Source organism: Monodon monoceros, unplaced genomic scaffold, assembly GCF_005190385.1.
Source record: "Monodon monoceros isolate NGI ecotype Baffin Bay Population unplaced genomic scaffold, NGI_Narwhal_1 Super_Scaffold_15, whole genome shotgun sequence".
Lineage (NCBI taxonomy): Eukaryota > Metazoa > Chordata > Mammalia > Artiodactyla > Monodontidae > Monodon > Monodon monoceros.
The window spans coordinates 46168715-46186116 of NW_021703771.1; the positions used below are offsets into that span (position 1 = coordinate 46168715).

A 17402-nucleotide genomic window follows, 5' to 3' on the forward strand; every position below is an offset into this window, starting at 1 on the left:
TCGCTTACTTTTTTAATTTTTTAATTTTTTTTAAGAAGATGTTGGGGGTAGGAGTTTATTAATTAATTAATTTTTTTTTTGCTGTGTTGCGTGTTCGTTTCTGTGCGAGGGCTTTCTCTAGTTGCGGCAAGCGGGGGCCACTCTTCATCGCGGTGTGCGGGCCTCTCACTGTCGCGGCCTCTCTTGTCGCAGAGCACAGGCTCCAGACGCGCAGGCTCAGTAGTTGTGGCCCACGGGCCCAGTCGCTACGCGGCATGTGGGATCCTCCCAGACCAGGGCTCGAACCCACGTCCCCTGCATTAGCAGGCAGACTCCCAACCACTGCGTCACCAGGGAAGCCCTCACTTACTTTTTGTATTCTTTTTTTCTTTAACAGGTGATGGCTGTGGGCACATAGTGACCTACAAGGACAGTGGCACCATGACATCTAAGAATTATCCAGGGACTTACCCCAATCACACTATTTGTGAAAAGACGATCACAGTTCCGAAGGGGAAGAGATTGATTCTGAGGTTGGGAGATTTGGATATTGAATCCCAGACCTGTGCTTCTGACTACCTTCTGTTCACTAGCTCTTCAGATCAATATGGTAAGAAAAGATATCTAGGTTTCACTGAGCATGGGAAAATTTGAGATGCAGGGAGGAGGCACGTGGCACGCTCATCAGTGTTACAGCCTGGGAAGATCAGAAGAGAAACTTGCTCCTTGTAGACTCTCAGGGTAGCTCACATGGATACACTTGTTTCATAAGCTGCACAAAAGACATCTGAGGAGATAGTAGCCTTGCGTGGGTCTCAGGAGCTTAGTTAGTTTATATCTTGTCGGGAAGACAATTGGAGATATATAGCATTTGGCTAAAACACCTACAGTTCATTCATTCGTGTGACAGATGTTTATTGAACAGTGGTCATGTGTTCAAGTGCTCTGTGGAGTACTGGGTGGGATACAGCAGTGAAAAAACAAAGGTTCCTCCTTTCATTGTGCTTACCCTGGTAGAGGGGCGGGTGGAAAACAAACAAACAAATACATCTATAATATGAGAGGCAGTGAGAAAGAAAAATAAGGAATAAGAAAAAGGAGTCATCCTAAGGTGATACCAAGTCTGATTCTGAGTGTGTTTGTGTTCAAGTGGGATGGTCAGGAAGGCTTCTCCAATAAGAAGACATTTGAGCAGAGACCCAAATGGAGTGAGTGAAGGGACTGTACACATATGTCTGGGGTCAGTTTTCTGGGTAGGGGAAGGGCAAGTGCAAAGGACAGTTTTCAGAGTAACCTTCTGAAATTAAGCTTTTTGTGGTTTGGGGTGTGCTGTTAGCACACTGGTGTCTGAAATCACCATTAGCACTGACCCTACAGTCCTTAGCCCAAGGAGACAACTTGGGTTTCGTGGATTAGAAAACAAAGACAGAACTTACGTACAGATTCTTCTGAGATTAGAGATTTTTTGAAATTCTCTGTGTGTTATAACTCCAAAAATGATACAGGTTTTAAGCAAAACCCTGTCCTCCTGCTAGCTCTATAGGTAATTTCTCTCAAACACACAGCTTTCAAGGCTGTCTTTACCTTTGCATCCAGAGCTTCCTCACTCCTCCCAGGGTGGAAGCCCAGACCAGTCCCAAGACTGTTCAGAGGTCTAAACCTATCTAGCCCCCATGGAGGAGAAAGCTTAAGATTTATTTTTTTTATCCCTGGGAATATTATCTGTATTTTAATGTTGGTTGAATTACTCTGACAGAGTAAAGATGGTTGATTTCATATAATTAGTTGCAACTTTTTAACTCCAGTTTGACTCAAATGGGAAAAATGAGAATTCCGGGGATGCTTACGGCCCTTGGGAACACTTACTGTTCTGTTAGCTCTGGTAATCGAATGTGTGGTAATTTATGGAGCCGCTCTTCAGGGAATCCTTCATTGACCAGGAAATTTCCTTCAGATTCAGAGGGCATTGAGTGTCAGAGCTCCTGTGTAAAATGCGAGGGAAAGTGCTGCAGGGCCATAAACGGCTTTTCCACACTAGTCTCTGTGGGGAAGCATCTCCTTTTCCAGAAGATGAGCAGTTAATTCCATCTGCTGACAGAGCAGCAGCTAATCACCTCTGTTGCTCTGGGTCTCTCTCAGCTTGGGGGCTGAGGTGAGAACTAGAAAGGGGAGCAAATCGTCCTGAAACAGGATAGGAGAATTGGCTTTCCCACACCAAGGCGTCTACTCCATTGTCTTTGTTGTATATTCGCAAATACACAAAAAGGAGGAAAAGCCTGGGATTAACTACATTTTAGGAGCTGGGTTACAAGGTGATCTGGTTGGCCTCAGGGCACTCTAGTCCACATTTCCAGCTTCTTGAATTTTCAAGATTTAGACTCTTCACTAGGAAGTGAGTAATGAATTGCAATTCATTTCAATAAAGCCCAGTAAATTCGTTTTTCTCTTTAAATTTTTTCCTACATAGTTATGTTTGTCTTTTAAAAACAGAATATATACTCATTATAGAAATAAGCATACTCATTGTACGTCAGACACATGCTTGGCCTCACGTAGATTTTCTGGAATCCTTACATCCACCCTGCAAGGTAAATATTATTAACTCCTTTTTACAAACAGGGAAACTAAGGTACGGCGAGTATTTTATTTTATTCTATTTTAGGAACATGCTGAAGATCACAAAGCTAGTTAAGGGCTGAAAGGAAAATTTATATCTATGTCTTTGTGGCTCTAAAACATCTGTTTCCAGATGTCTGTTCCTCTCCCAGTACCAACACCCAAAGAAAAACTCAGTGCATTATCACCCTTCCCAGGTGGACCAGCCCAGTATTACATCATACAGCAATTTTGCCTAAAACACAGGTGTAGTTAATACTTTGGGTTGGGGATGTTCTTAAGATAAAATATTTAACGATGCTCAGAAGTTCTTTCTTTTGAGGCTACGTAAAAGATTCCCTGATCAGTCATGTTAAGGCAAATCCAGCAGACAAGAATAACAGAAATTAGCAATAAAAGGAATGCATGGAAAGGAAATTAGAATACTTCAATCCTATAAGCATATTTAAAAAGAAGTACATTCTAAATTTTCTTGTAGTCAGAACTACAGATTTTCTTTGTTAGGAAAATCTTTATTACATATAGGCTGAAAAAGTTCTATCTCAACCTGAGTAAAATTAATGTGCCCTTAAAAAAAAAATTAAGTGGCTTAGGGCCAGGTATAGCAGGTGTACACATGCATATGTGTGGCTTAGGGCCAGGTATAGCAGGTGTACACATGCATATGTGTGTATGCTGCATATATATATTTGTGTCTTTTGTAGTTTTGAAGAGCATTCTGGGAGGAGCCACTTATTCATATATGTATACTTACAATATTTAATCCAGTGACTTGAATGTAGTAGATACTCCATGGATAAATGGTTTTAAAAGTGAATTGTCAAATTCAGTGGCGAGGAACCAGTTCAGTAAAACATGTAATACCTGCAATCTTAAGCAGCTCCTTGGTGAAAAGACTGTTAACATAGAAAGCTGATTAGGATATAGTGTTAGGTAAAATATGAACACACAGTAATGTCCTAATACTAGAAAAAGGCCTCTGAATAAAGTAAGACAGAACATAATTGTAGCAAAATGTTAGAAGGAGGACTTTAAAAGGTTCAACTCTGGGTATTGTTATATTTTCTCTCTACTCTCTATTTTTTTCTCTAATAAACATACGTTTCTTAAAAAAGTAGATTTTCTTTGCCCAAGAACACTAACTTTAGACCTGTATTTTAATTTAGTTAAAACAGTCCCCTGGTCAGTTTGAACCTCCTGGAGGAGTGTATCATCTGCAGAGGAGAGAGAGAAGGAAGAGGGGGAGGAGTGCTTTGTTGGCCTGTGCAAGCTCAGGAGTGTCCCTTCCTTTGGGACTGTTGCCCAGCTCCCTGGAGTGGGGAAGGCCCCTCTGCAGCCAGTGTGGCCACAGGACTGTGGAGGGAGGGTCTCAGGGATCCAAAGCGCTGTTGCCTGGGCCGGCAGTCGAGGGAAGTGCCCACTGCAGTTCCCCCCGCGGGGAACATATGTTCTAGAATACCTCCTGCAATTCCAGTATACAGGGCTCTAAAGGTTACATGTATGGCTGAAAGAGCTGAATAGTTTTGGTTTATCCAGCTCAGTTTTTTTCAATTAATGGCTAAAACCCGTTGCCAAGAGATTTTAAGACTCAACACTGTCAGACTTTTGAATGTGGAGTTAATGTTTGGAAAAAGAATAATGTTTTCTGGCATCCCTGTTTATAAGCTCTGCCAAGAGTGGACATAGTTGCAATGTGATTGCATTAACCATTGTGGATATGCTGAAGTTATATAGTTTTAATCCTTATGCAGTTCATTTGTAATGGTTCACCCCCCCCATGCCGATTTTGTTTTAAATGTTTGGTTCATATACTTCGGGTGCTTTCATTCGTGGTAGCAAAACGTTTAATACTATAAACAAGTGTGACCCACAGCTTTCACAGTGATCAAGCAAAATTTGCACCTGATCTCACTGATTGTTAAGAGACCTGATACAAATAAGATGGGGTTATTATTCTTCTGTTTGTCATATATTATAATGAGGGCTGATATTTCAGATTCAAACATCAGTTAAAAGAATGTACTTACATATCTATGGCTGAGTTAAGACACTGATTCTCCCTTTTAAAATACTCTTGAAACAGCCAGGATGCAGCAAAGTTGATAAACTAGACCAACCTCACTTTAGAATATATGTTGTTTAAGAACAAAATAAGATTGTAAAGTTACTTTTAAACATAAACTTTTAAATGTATAAAAATTTTGGGCTGTAAACATATATACTGACTTTTAAGATCATGTGTACTAATATCCTGGCCAAAAAAAATGTTTAAGAAGTATCATGCTTTGATTAGTAGAGATTGTTTTCACTATAACTAAGGGTATTCTGCATTTTTGTTTAAGAGACCAAAGTAACAGAGCCTCCCTTCAAAAGAAACACTAATGTCCCTTTTCTGGTCTAGAATCCAATCGGGATCGTGAAGCACTTAGCTGTTGTATAGTACAGTTCAGATTGCTGCTTTGGTACTGATTCTCAATCTCCTCCCTTTTATATTTGTGATGTAAAATAATAAGAGGTTAGTTATAAAATATTAAAATATCTTGAACTTGGGGGAAGAGTAGGTGCTGATTCAGGCAATGAGTCATACCAGTATACCTACATTTAAAATATGAAACGTCTCACGTTGTTTTATTTATGACACTGAAGAGGGAAGGCTATGAGTTCATACTGAAGATCATTATTCTCAACTTTAAAACTTGTTAGGGACCCTCTAACCTTTACTGGTTAAGTTCCATTTCCAGTCTTACTGACCGCAAAGAATTCACCCAGAGGTTTGTTTCTGTCACGACTGCTTGTGGGGATCCCAGAGAAACAGTCATTTCTGTTTCCTGATATTTCAAGAAGATTGACTAGGTCCCAGTTTTCCATGAAAGTTGATCTTCCCCCAGTGGGCAGAGTTTAGGGCTATTCCTAACCTGCTGGAGGAATCTTGGTGGGAGCCAGATACTGGTTCCTCGGGATCTCAGAGGACCTTGTTCTCACGTAGTTTCAGAGACTTCCCCGCCTAGGTCACTGTGGATCAATAACACCAGGCTGGCCTTCAGCATGGATTGAGATGAGCACTTCTGTTTCTATGCAGAGTTTTCAATTGGGCTTAAGAGTGCAGACTCTGGAATTAAACTGCCTGGCTCCAAATTCCTGCCTTACTACTCATTTTTTAATTACACGACCTTGAGCAAATTACTTAACTTTCTGTATCTCCGTATCCCCATCTTTAAAATGGGCAAAATGATAGTATCCGCCACATATGGGTGATTGAGGCACATGTATATGTAACTTACAAGAATGATGTCTGGCACATAACAAGCATTCAGTAAATGTTAGCCACCATCATCACTCCCTCCCTACTCCCCTTCCTCCTCTTGCCCTTCCCCCCTTTCCACCCCCTCTTCCTCCCCAATGGCCTTGCACACAGTTTATTCCTTGTCTAAGATGTCTGAGAGCAGAGAACACATCGGTCCCTCTCAATACCCCGAGCACGCTCCTTCCACCCAGCAGAGGCTGAGCTGCGGCAGCACACCCCACCCTACCCATCCTGGTGTGTTCCTGGTGACCTAAAGTTACCCAAATCAGTCCAAGCCTGTGGCAGGGGTTCCCTGAGCCAGAAAGAGCTTCGTGGACAGATTTTCTCCATCCAGCTTCATGAGATGAGCCGAGAACCCATGTTCCCTAAGCCCATGGTGCATTCAGTTTGGCTTTTTATTTTCACTGCCACCACCAGTCCACATCTTTGTATCTATTTCTTATAGAAAGAGCTTCCTGATTTTCCCCTCTCTCCTTTCACCAGTCTCCATTCCCTCCGGACCATCTAAGATTATCTTGTTAAATATTGTTGTAATAATTTCTTTCTTTCCTTATTTCAAAAATTGTTAATTGTGTCCCACTGTCCATAGACACTTGTTAGCATGGTTCAAGGCTCGCTCGCGCACTCTTCCCACCCACATTTCCAGCCACATCTTTTTTAAAAATTAATTAATTAATTTTTGGCTGCGTTGAGTCTTCGTTGGTGCGCGTGGGCTTTCTCTCGTGCGGCGACCAGGGGTACTCTTTGTTGCAGTGCATGGACTTCTTGTTGCGGTGGCTTCTCTTGTTGCAGAGCACAGGCTCTAGGCTTGCGGGCTAAGTAGTGGTGGCTTGCGGGCTCTAGAGCACAGACTCAGTAGTTGTGGTGCACGGACTTAGTTGCTCTGTGGCATGTGGGGTCTTCCTGGACCAGGGCTCGAACCCATGTCCCCTGCATTGGCAGGCGGATTCTTAACCACTGCACCCCCAGGGAAGTCCTCCAGCCACATCTCTGAGTCTCCGCATCTCCTATGCCTTTTCCTAAACACATCACACAGTTTCATGTTCGGTACATTTGATGATGTTATTTCTTCCATGTGTTATTTCTTCCTCTATTCCTTCCCCTGCTTTTCTGCCCCTTCTAACACACACACACACACACACACACACACACACAAACACAAAGCAAATCCAATGCCCCTTACCCTAGAACCTCCTCTGATGTCCAGCAGCTCCAGTTGGTCCCTCGTCTGGACTCATGTTGCTTTTCTAAGCCGTCAGTGCAGCACCAATCTCAGGTTGAGATCATTATTTTAGCTTCTCTACCAGATAGGGGGTCTCCTGAGGAAGGAATTGCATTTCATTCATCCTTCGCTTATCCTCTGTTGCTTAGCGTAGTCTTACACTGGCAGATGCTCAGTCAGCGTTTAACGAGTCTGACTGCATGCAGCTTGATCTTGGCAAACTTTATATATTTAAAAATCTATAAGCTTATAAATTTGAGTGTCTTTTTTCACACTGTAGGAAGATTTACAGTAAGATTCCTCTATCGGGCTTCCCTGGTGGCGCAGCGGTTGAGAGTCCGCCTACCGATGCAGGGGACACGGGTTCGTGCCCCGGTCTGGGAAGATCCCACATGCCGCGGAGCAGCTGGGCCCGTGAGCCATGGCCGCTGAGCCTGCGCGTCCGGAACCTGTGCTCCACAACGGGAGAGGCCACAACAGTGAGAGGCCCGCGTACCGCAAAAAAAAAAAAAAAAAAGATTCCTCTATCAATAAATATCCCCTCCTCATTTAAAGAAAGACTTGATTTACCTAAAATTTTTGGACTCTACTTATCATGTAGAAAAGACCATGAAACAGTAAAGACGGTGTCTGCAGTGGAGCGTTCATCTGTGCCGTACACTGTCCTTTGGTGCTCCAGAGTTACTCACTTAACCCTCGTAATAGCCCTGTAAGAGGGGGCCTATTATTAGCCCCCACACATAAGGAAACTGAAGCTCAAAGAGGTCAAGTAACTTGCTTACAATCACTTAACTAGATCTGGGATTCAAATCTGGGCATTTGACTCCAGGGATCCCACTTTTAAGCACCGTGCCATTCCCATTCAGGGTGACAAAAGCCATCTGATCCTGTGGCTTGTGCAGAAGAAGTGAGCTGTAGTTCTTGTTCGTTATTTGCTGAATGATGAACAAGAAATGAAGACCTCTGCAGGCCTTCCCCTAGGGGTCTGAGAACCAAATGGAGTTCTGAGAAGTCACTCACGCACAGACTGCTAGTATGAATTCAAGGTTTAAAAAAATGCATTAGTCAAAAAATTAAGGGAGACATCATGGTCAGTGAACCTAATTGTAGTCAGTTAAATTAGCTGTGTTGTGCTAAATGATTTGCACTATAGAAAAGCCAGGAAGTTCCAGAATTGTTCTCTTACACTTCCTGTACTTCCACCTCCACCCCCAGTATTTTTTTAACCATTGTCAGTGACTTAGAAGTACAACGATATGAAGTCAACCGTTAATATTTATATTACACCAGGAACAAGAGAAATGGGAAAAGTAGGAAATAATACTAAGTGTTTTGACTCATAATTGCAACAAGATTTCTGTGATAATAGTTTAGAATGATACTTATTGCAATATGCAATTATGCCTTGCCTGTTGATTTTTTAAAAAAATTCCAAATAGAGAAAAATGCAAGATTGGCAGCCTCTATTTTATAAATGGTTTATGTCTCACAGCCATATTATGGAGAATGCAAAATTCTTAGGACTTTTAATGATAAAGCAAAAGCCTTTGAAGAAGCTTATGGAAAGTTGTTTTGGGCCTCAACCACCTCAGAGGTGCGTTCTCTATGACTGAGGCTACTTTGGTGGAAAATGCTTGAGAAGGACTGATTTTTGTTTGTTTTGCTTTGTTTTGCCTTTTATGCCAAGGTAGAATACAGAAAGAATCGTAAACTTATAAAAAAGGTTATATCAGCCAGAAAGTTCCATGCTAGATGTCTCATTAACATAACCATAATCGTCAAGGAGAGGAAGTATTGGCCTCCACCTCCTCCTCTTCCTCAAACACTTTCCCAGAGATGCACTGTGATTCATTTCAGCCAACTGCCATCTTTTGTTGGGAGAGAAGTAACGGCCTAGGTGGGTTCTGCTGTGAAAGCGCTTCTTGACCTGAGTCCCTAGCCCCAAGTAAAGCTGCACCTTTGTCTAGGAATCCGCCTGGTTCATTTATCATCTGTCACTGATTTTTGTCTGGGAACCAGAGACCAAAACTCTCCAGGGATACCACTTACATTCTTACGTGACTATGGTTTTAATGACACAGTCCAGGAATATCCCTTTTTTATGCTAATTTCCCTCCTTTTCAAAGAAAATGGCCCTGAAAATTCTGTAATTTTGTACAGTGACCTATTGCAATTAGCAGGCAAGGACAAACCCTGCCATCTGACTGCATAGAAAAAGAAATAACAAAAGGAAAATGGACACAAGTCCAGTGGCGTTTGCAGCTTCGACATTCCTGGAGACTGTTTTATCAGCACGCCTCTGCACCCAGATCTGGGCCGTGCCAGGTACCACTTCCCTGGCAGCTGGCTGATGGTGTGCCGAGTGGTTGGCTCTGCCAGTGGCTCTCCCAGGGAGCATCACTTCATCTCATTGGCATGTTCTTATCTGTCATGAGAAATTAAATGTGTGCTTAAGATGGTGCTCGTAAGGCTAATGAAGGTTTTTAGGAGTTTTTTGTTGTTGTTCAATTTGATTTATGACAGATCTGTCAAGACTTAAGTTTTTTGTTTGCTCTCTGTTTTTCACCCCTGGTTATGGAGAGGGATGGGTCTCTTTGATTTCCTTTAACAGCATGCATACCATTTTTTAAACACATCTTTTTCACAGATGAAACAATAACTTACTGTTGTAAGCTTCGAGATCAAAAGCATAGACCCATCTGTAATGACTTGGAACAGTTACTAAACAAAATATTACCTTGTAATGTTTGGAGACTTAGGCAGACAGGCCATGGAGAATGCAGCAGGAGGATAAATTGCTGCACAGATTGTCAGATTGCCAGAGAATCCAGAGGACTGGCTCCAGGCAGCCAGTTCATTCTTCCTTGTAGGACAGTTTGCTTTTATTCACACGTGGGAAGATAAAGGGTTTCCCTTCTCAGCTGCTCATGGAACAGGGGATGTGTTGAGAGGAACTGGCCTACTGTGCTCAAAGCAGGCAGCTCCTAGGGTTCCTGGCCCTTTATTCCTTTTGTCCAAGGAATCAGTCCATTGTCTGCTAGCTCTTGGTCTCATGTCTGGTGCCAAATGCCACATGCTATTCCATTTGGTGTCATTGATGGCTTTTCCCACAATCCAGGGTGACTCACTGCATTCCACAAAAGGTAGAGGATTTATTTTTTTGATTTTTCTGCCTACTTGATGAACTGCCTTTTTGCTGTCTCCCAATCTGGTGGGAATTTGAGACTACAAAGGTGGAACCTGCTTCCCAGACAAGGATAGAGGTGAGGAGGAAGGTCATTGTTAGACAGCAAGTCCAAGTTCTGTGAAACACAACACTGCCAGTTGTGAAGCAAACCTCTATGCAGACTGTGAGTCTTACTTTTAGGTCTGCTAGAGGTCTTCAGAACCACTCAAGAAGGTTTGGGGTTCAGTCTGACTGTGAATTGAAACAGGTTTACCAATCTAGGAACACTGCACAGGATGGCAAATATAACCATGGTCAAAGCTAGAAGTCACCTCTGAGCTCTTATTTGGGTTTCCAATGGCATTGTGCATGTTCAAATACAGGTGTAGATCCTTTTGAAAAATTGGGACAGAGTACTAACAGTAAATATATCTTTGGGGCAGGTGTGGGTGGTGAAAGGCTTTCATAAGAAAAGATATCATCCTCCAGGGAGTCTGCTGAAAACTGAGAGCATTGCTTAGGACAGACTCCTTTCATGGTTTCCCATTAATTATTTTTCCCTCTCACATTTTTCTATTTTCATCTCTTTTTCCCTTTTAATTCTAGGAATGCAGTTATTAACTTCTAATCTGTGAAAAGGAATCTTTATCTGTCAGACCTTCAGACAGGCAATAATTTGGGTGTTTTGCCAAAGGTGATACCGCAGCCAACCCTCAGCTTCAGTTCCCCACCCTGGGCTACAGCTGCCTCCTGCTGTTGTGACGGCTGTGCCCTGATGAACCTGTCAAATAACTTTTAATGATGGCATTTGTATACACAGGGCATACCCTGTCCTTGCTAGGGTTTAGTTACGTTTTTGCAGCACATCAATGAAAATGTGAGAGGGATGGTGCCTGTGGGGTAACGGTGATAAAAGTGTGTGTGTGTTCCCATTTTCTTTCTTTGAACTTCTTCCAGAAATGTTTACCTACCATGCCTACCATGACTTTGGGAGGATGCAACCAAGTTAGAGTTTTACTATTTTTATGTGGTTTTGATCTAGGAAATTGTATGTATTGTACAACAACTTAGTGTAATGGCATACATTCTTATCTACTTGTGTAAAATATTTATAATTTTGCAACCTTTCCTTTCAACTGTTCCATAAAAATCTTTAAAAAAAATTCCAGTTATTCAACCACGAGAAAGAAGAGCATCCTGTCTTTTGCAGCAACATGGATGGACCTTGAGCACATTATGCTAAGTGAGATAAGCTAGGCAGAGAAAGACAAGTACTGTATGATCTCCACTTACATATGGAATCTAAAAAAGACAAGTTGGTAAAAACAAAGAATGAAATGGTGGTCATGAGGGGATGGAGAGTGGGAGAATAGGACACATGTTGTTTAAGGGTACAAACTTGCAACGAGTAACAAATAAGCCCTAGAGATTTAATGTACAGTATAGTGAATATAGACAACAATATTATAATCATCAAACAAGAGACTAGAAATTAATTATTCCAACCCCTAAGAAGAAATGATAATTATGTAATGTGATAGAGGTGCTAATTATCCCTACAATGACAGTCATATTAAAATATATAAATGTATCAAATTAACATGTTGTATACCTTACATTATAGTCTTATATGTCAAATATATTTCAACTAAAAAAATTTCAAACAAGTTCTCACTGATTATCAATTTACACTTTTCCTCACTGTTTTTGTTAGAACTCATTGGAATGCAAATAGAAGTTTAAGGAGAGATTGGTATGGTATCGTCATCATGATTTGGAGAAGAGTATATATGTTGTTATTTCTTCTTGGAAGAAATAAATATGATTAGAAAAATATTCCGATTTATTAATAGGAACAAGTTACTAGTTATTTCATCTTTGTTCTTAAGTTTGCAAAGTAAGTATCTCACTTACCTGTGCAAAGAACAAATGAATTTGAAACTTATTTAAAACAAACTGAGAATCAGTTGCGTAAGTCAAGCACAGTAATCTGACTCACTTTAATTTTGCAAAAATGCTTATCATTCTACTTTATTATACAAAAATGGATTTAGTATTAATTGCCTATCTTCCATGCTTGTGAGCACTCTTAAAGATCAAAAAATCCATATATCTACCACACTAATGATTTTCTTTTCCTTTCTTGCTTTTCCACACTTTTCTTGCTTCTTCATGCTATTTTGTAATGACAGGATTAAATATTTTATGTATCTTTATAATCATGTTTGGTTTTTAAAAACCAGCTGTTGCAAATAGAAGAACATTTAACTTCATTTTGATTCAAACAATATTTGGAAAGCTGTCACACGTACAAGGTGTTTGAGATAGTGACGGATATAGAAAAGTCCCTAACCCCATGGAACATTGTCTAAAAGGAAAACAGGCATTATTTATTTGTTTGTTTGTTTTAACGTATTTATTTATTTAACGAGTACTTAACACTTTATATCCTAGGTACCATTCTAAATAATTTGCAGGTATTAACTCATGTAAGTAATTGTATATGATGAGTGTTTCTAAAGAGAGAGATGATCCTTTTTATTTGGATTTCATTATAATTTAATAATAGGCAACAAGTGAGATCTGGGGCATGTAAACACACAACATTTCTCTCATTTTATCACATCTTCAGAACGTGACACCTGGACAGGACAGAAGAGAAATTTGATCCCTTATATCAGGAAAGGAAGGCTGAGCTGGGTTCACGATCTTCTGCATCTTTTAGCAGTTTGGTCCCTATGTTGGCTTTGGCTGGTGTGACTAGTTGTACTCACATTGACTTGGAGTGATTTTTTTCTTCCCTTAACCGCATGTTGTCATTGTTGTTCCATTGACTCTTTCTATAATGTTCTATTTTGGGAGAAGTTGATGAAGAATACCGCTCTTCAAAATTGACTTGCTAACCCCTATTTTTAGAGAAATTATCCTGTCTTGCATGCTTGACTTTCAAGATGACAGTTTACAAACTAAACTTCAACTTGAGTATTCTTAGGAAGGTCTTTTTTTTTTTAAGCTCCAAATCTAATTTTGTGTTTTTTTTTTTTAAATTTATTTATTTATTATTTATTTTTGGCTGTGTTGGGTGTTCGTTTCTGTGCGAGGGCTTTCTCTAGTTGCGGCATGCGGGGGCCACTCTTCATCGCGATGCGTGGGCCTCTCACTATCGCGGCCTCTCTTGTCGCAGAGCACAGGCTCCAGACGCGCAGGCTCAGTAGTTGTGGCTCACGGGCCTAGTTGCTCCGTGGCATGTGGGATCTTTCCAGACCAGGGCTCGAACCCGTGTCCCCTGCACTGGCAGGCAGATTCTCAACCACTGCGCCACCAGGGAAGCCCTAATTTTGTCTTTTGAAAGTTCATAGAGCTTCCTATTGCTTTTCAAGCAACGTATTTTAGAAACAATATGTTATACTCTTTTTTTTTTTAACATCTTTATTGGGGTATAATTGCTTTACAATGGTGTGTTAGTTTCTGCTTTATAACAAAGTGAATCAGTTATACATATACATATGTTCCCATATCTCTTCCCTCTTGCGTCTCCCTATGTTATACTCTTAATTGTATAATTTATACTGTGGTATTTCAAAAGCCTTTAGACGTTATTCTGCTTTCTTATAAACTTCATTTTACAAATCAAAATAAATTATATGAATTAACCAGAAGTTGCTGTTAAGAGTGGTAAAGAAGAGAAAGAGAAGTGTGCAAATTGCATGAGAATAAGATTTTTACCCTGTATTTGACAGTCTTTTAATTCTAGAACTTTCTTTTTCTTTACACTTTTTTAAAAAATTGAAGTATAGTTGATTTACAATGTTGTGTTAGTTTCAGGTGTACAGCAAAGTGGTTTAGTTATACACATATATATTTTTTTCAGATTCTTTTCCCTTATAGGTTATTACAAAATATTGAGTATAGTTCCCTGTGCTATACAGTAGTGGAACTTTCTTGGCAAAAGGGAACTTGTGAGTTTCTTTGAGCAAATTTAGGAGAATATCATTTTTGTGATAACATTTTCTTTACTACCTGTCTTAGTCTCTCCAGTCTGCTGTAACAAAATATCACAGACCGGGTAACCTATGAACAGCAGACATTTATTTCTTACAGTCTGGAGGCTGGGAAGTTCAAGATCATGGTGCCGGCAGATACGGTGTAGTGGATGGTGAGAGCCCCCTTCCTGGTTCATAGCCATCTCCCTGTGTTTGCACATGCTGGAAGGGGCAAGCAAGCTCACTGGGGCCTCCTTTATAAAGGCACTAATCCCATTCATGAGGGCTCTGCCCTTGTGAAACTAAGTACCTCCCAAAGGCCCCACCTCCTAATACTTTTACATTGGGCATTAGGATTTTAACATATGAATTTGGTTGGGACACAAGCATTTAGACCATACTTTAAGCAAATTTAGGAGGTCCCTAGAATATCACTCTTCTTAACTAAATATATTTGATTTTTGTTTGTTAGTCGCCTTCTTATAAACATCGAAACCTATCTCTTGTGTTGTTCACAATTAACTAGTTCCAAGCTATTTCTTATCTAGAATTGGCCACTTCCCCCATCTTGTTTCTCTGTAAAATCAGTTTACAGTCAGTCACTAATTCTTAGTCTCAGTATGAAGCAAAATTTCAGTTGGGTAAAGATTATAATCTTATGTGTATGTGTTGTCTGGTAAATTTGACATTTAAGGGAAAAAAATGTATATACCAATTCTTTGTACTGGTCTAAATTTTGAAATGAGCTACAAGTGTGCTTTGTTTTTAGGTCCGTATTGTGGAAGCATGACTGTGCCCAAAGAACTTTTGCTGAACACCAGTGAAGTAACTGTTCGCTTTGAGAGTGGATCCCACATTTCTGGGCGGGGTTTTTTACTAACGTATGCCAGCAGCGACCATCCAGGTATAGCAGAAGGACCAGCATAAATCTGTAAACCTTTATCTGTCTTAGAATTCCTCTTGCTAGTCACCATCTCCGGACAGAGCTGTGACCTCAGATCCAGAATTAAGATGTGAGGGAAGAGAGGAATTCAGTGTCTTTGTAAGTAGTTAGGTCTGAACTGAATACTTTCATAGCCCATGTTAGACTGATCCGCTGACTTATGTGGGAGAGGGTTGATCTCATTTTCCTAGAAATCATGGATTGTGTATCTTTGGGGCTACCCTCCTGACCCTCCTAAGGTCTGGCTGTTCTCTGGAGCTCTCCACCAACCCCTTTGTTAGCTTAGGGGACAAGCTTTTTAACCAGCGACACCCCCCCACTCCATACACACCAGTGCACCAGCATGGGAGCATGCGAGTATGAGGAGGAGAAAGTCACTGTCACCAAGTGCCCTACCCATCCAGCTAGCGCGTGAGCGGGAGAGAAGGGGAGCATGAATATTGATGGGAAAGGAAAGCGTGGCCTCCCATCCAGGCCTCGAACTCCAGAGTAATTTCCATGCAGCCCAGGGTCTGCCAGGGCCACAGAGGTGCCCAGAGTTTCTGCTGTCAGGCCCCTCCTGCAGAAATACTCTGGGAAGGGGGTACCCCATTCATTTCTCACTCAGCCAATCAGATCTGAGCAATATCCTAGCAGGCCCCTGCATGGCCGGTGTTCAGCATACGTTTCTCCCTAAGAACCACTGAAATGATTAAGGAAAGAAAGAACTTCTGCAGCAAGTGTGGAATATTTTGGAAACTATACTAGGTCCATCTAAAAGCACCAAAATCCACAGTATCTTAGAGTTTCCATTGCTGAGTATTAGTTCTATAAATTGCTCCAGAGAGCACGCTGCTTTCAAGTCCTTGGTCCTCATTGATCAAAGGTGATAGGCTCTTTGCTTTCTCACTAAACTCCTGGCCCTGTGGTCGCTCGATTGCCACTAGCTAAATTGTTAAATTAAGATGTTCCTGAACCTTCTCTGAACCACACTGGGCTCTTGAAATGGTTTTCCTCCTGCCAGGGGAGCTTATACACATGGCCTTTTGTAGGTATGTAGTGAATAGTAACTAACCAGTGTTGGTTAGTTGGAAATAGATTCTGTTGTCATTCACTGGATAAATACTGAAGAACCATCACTGGTGGTAGAAAAGAAAAATGAAGGGAACTGATGAAATCCTGGGGATAGTGGGTCCGTTTTTATTTATTTTTAAACAGAAGAGTTCAGATAACTAGATAACGAATAAATACTTTTCAAAAACTGTTTCATTTCAAAAGAAATCTTTAGAGCTGATTGCAATTATCTTTATTTATGACAGATTTAATAACGTGTTTGGAACGAGCTAACCATTATTTGAAGACAGAATACAGGTAAATACAGTGTCCTAGCTGTGCTGCAGTCATTTGTTGCTGAATATTTTGTTTTCCTTGACATTAAACCAGATAAAGTACCTTATTTGTACTTAATTTAATTTTAAAAAATCATCTATGTTGTAACTAATTAGGAATATTTGAAATGGTTTCTTATACAGCAGAGATCAGCAAACTTTCTGTCAAAGTCCAGATAATAAATACTTTAGGTTCTGCAGGCCGTGCAGTCTCTTTTGCATCTGTTCATACAGTTTCTGTTGCCTTTGTAGTGCAGAAGCAGCCATAGACAGTATATATGTGAACGAATGAGCATGGCTGTGTTGCAAAAAAACTTTCTTTGTTTCAAAAAAAAAAAAGGCGCTGGCTGGATTTGGCCCATGGGTCACAGTTTGCTGACCCTTGAGTTCTACTCTAGTACCAATGAGCCAAAATGGAGTCTAGAGTGCATTTTTTTTACCGGGCCAGCATTTGGGAGTGACTTTTGTAATTCTGGAAGGGTTCATTTTATCTTTCCCACAAAAAAAGAGACCTACTGAGAATAGGAGATGAAAATTTTCATCCCAGCTTTACTTTAACTGGAAAAATGACTTAATCTCTTAGATGTACATTTTCTCATCTGTAAAGTAAGTCTAGAGGGGGATTTCTCAGCCTTGGCACTATTGATATTTTGGATTGGATGATTTGCTGTTGTGTGCATTGTGGGTGTTTAGCAGCATCCCTGGCCTATATGAGCCAGTCATGATAAATTTCTCCAGACGTTTCCAAAGGTCTGCTGGTGGGCAGAAATCACCCCTAGTTTAGAACCACTGGTCTATAGGTCATTATCAACAAAAACACTA

General features: G+C 40.7%; 1 protein-coding gene across 3 annotated transcripts in view; it reads left to right on the forward strand.

Moving 5' to 3' along the window:
* DCBLD1 (discoidin, CUB and LCCL domain containing 1) overlaps nucleotides 1-17402 on the forward strand; it is a 96913-nt gene that overhangs the window by 22745 nt on the left and 56766 nt on the right. For all 3 annotated transcript variants that reach the window (XM_029223660.1, XM_029223661.1, XM_029223662.1), the window contains exons 2-4: nucleotides 377-589; nucleotides 15040-15174; nucleotides 16512-16563. In XM_029223660.1, coding sequence (XP_029079493.1) covers nucleotides 377-589; nucleotides 15040-15174; nucleotides 16512-16563 — 400 coding nt within the window. The remainder of the gene's footprint in view (nucleotides 1-376; nucleotides 590-15039; nucleotides 15175-16511; nucleotides 16564-17402) is intronic.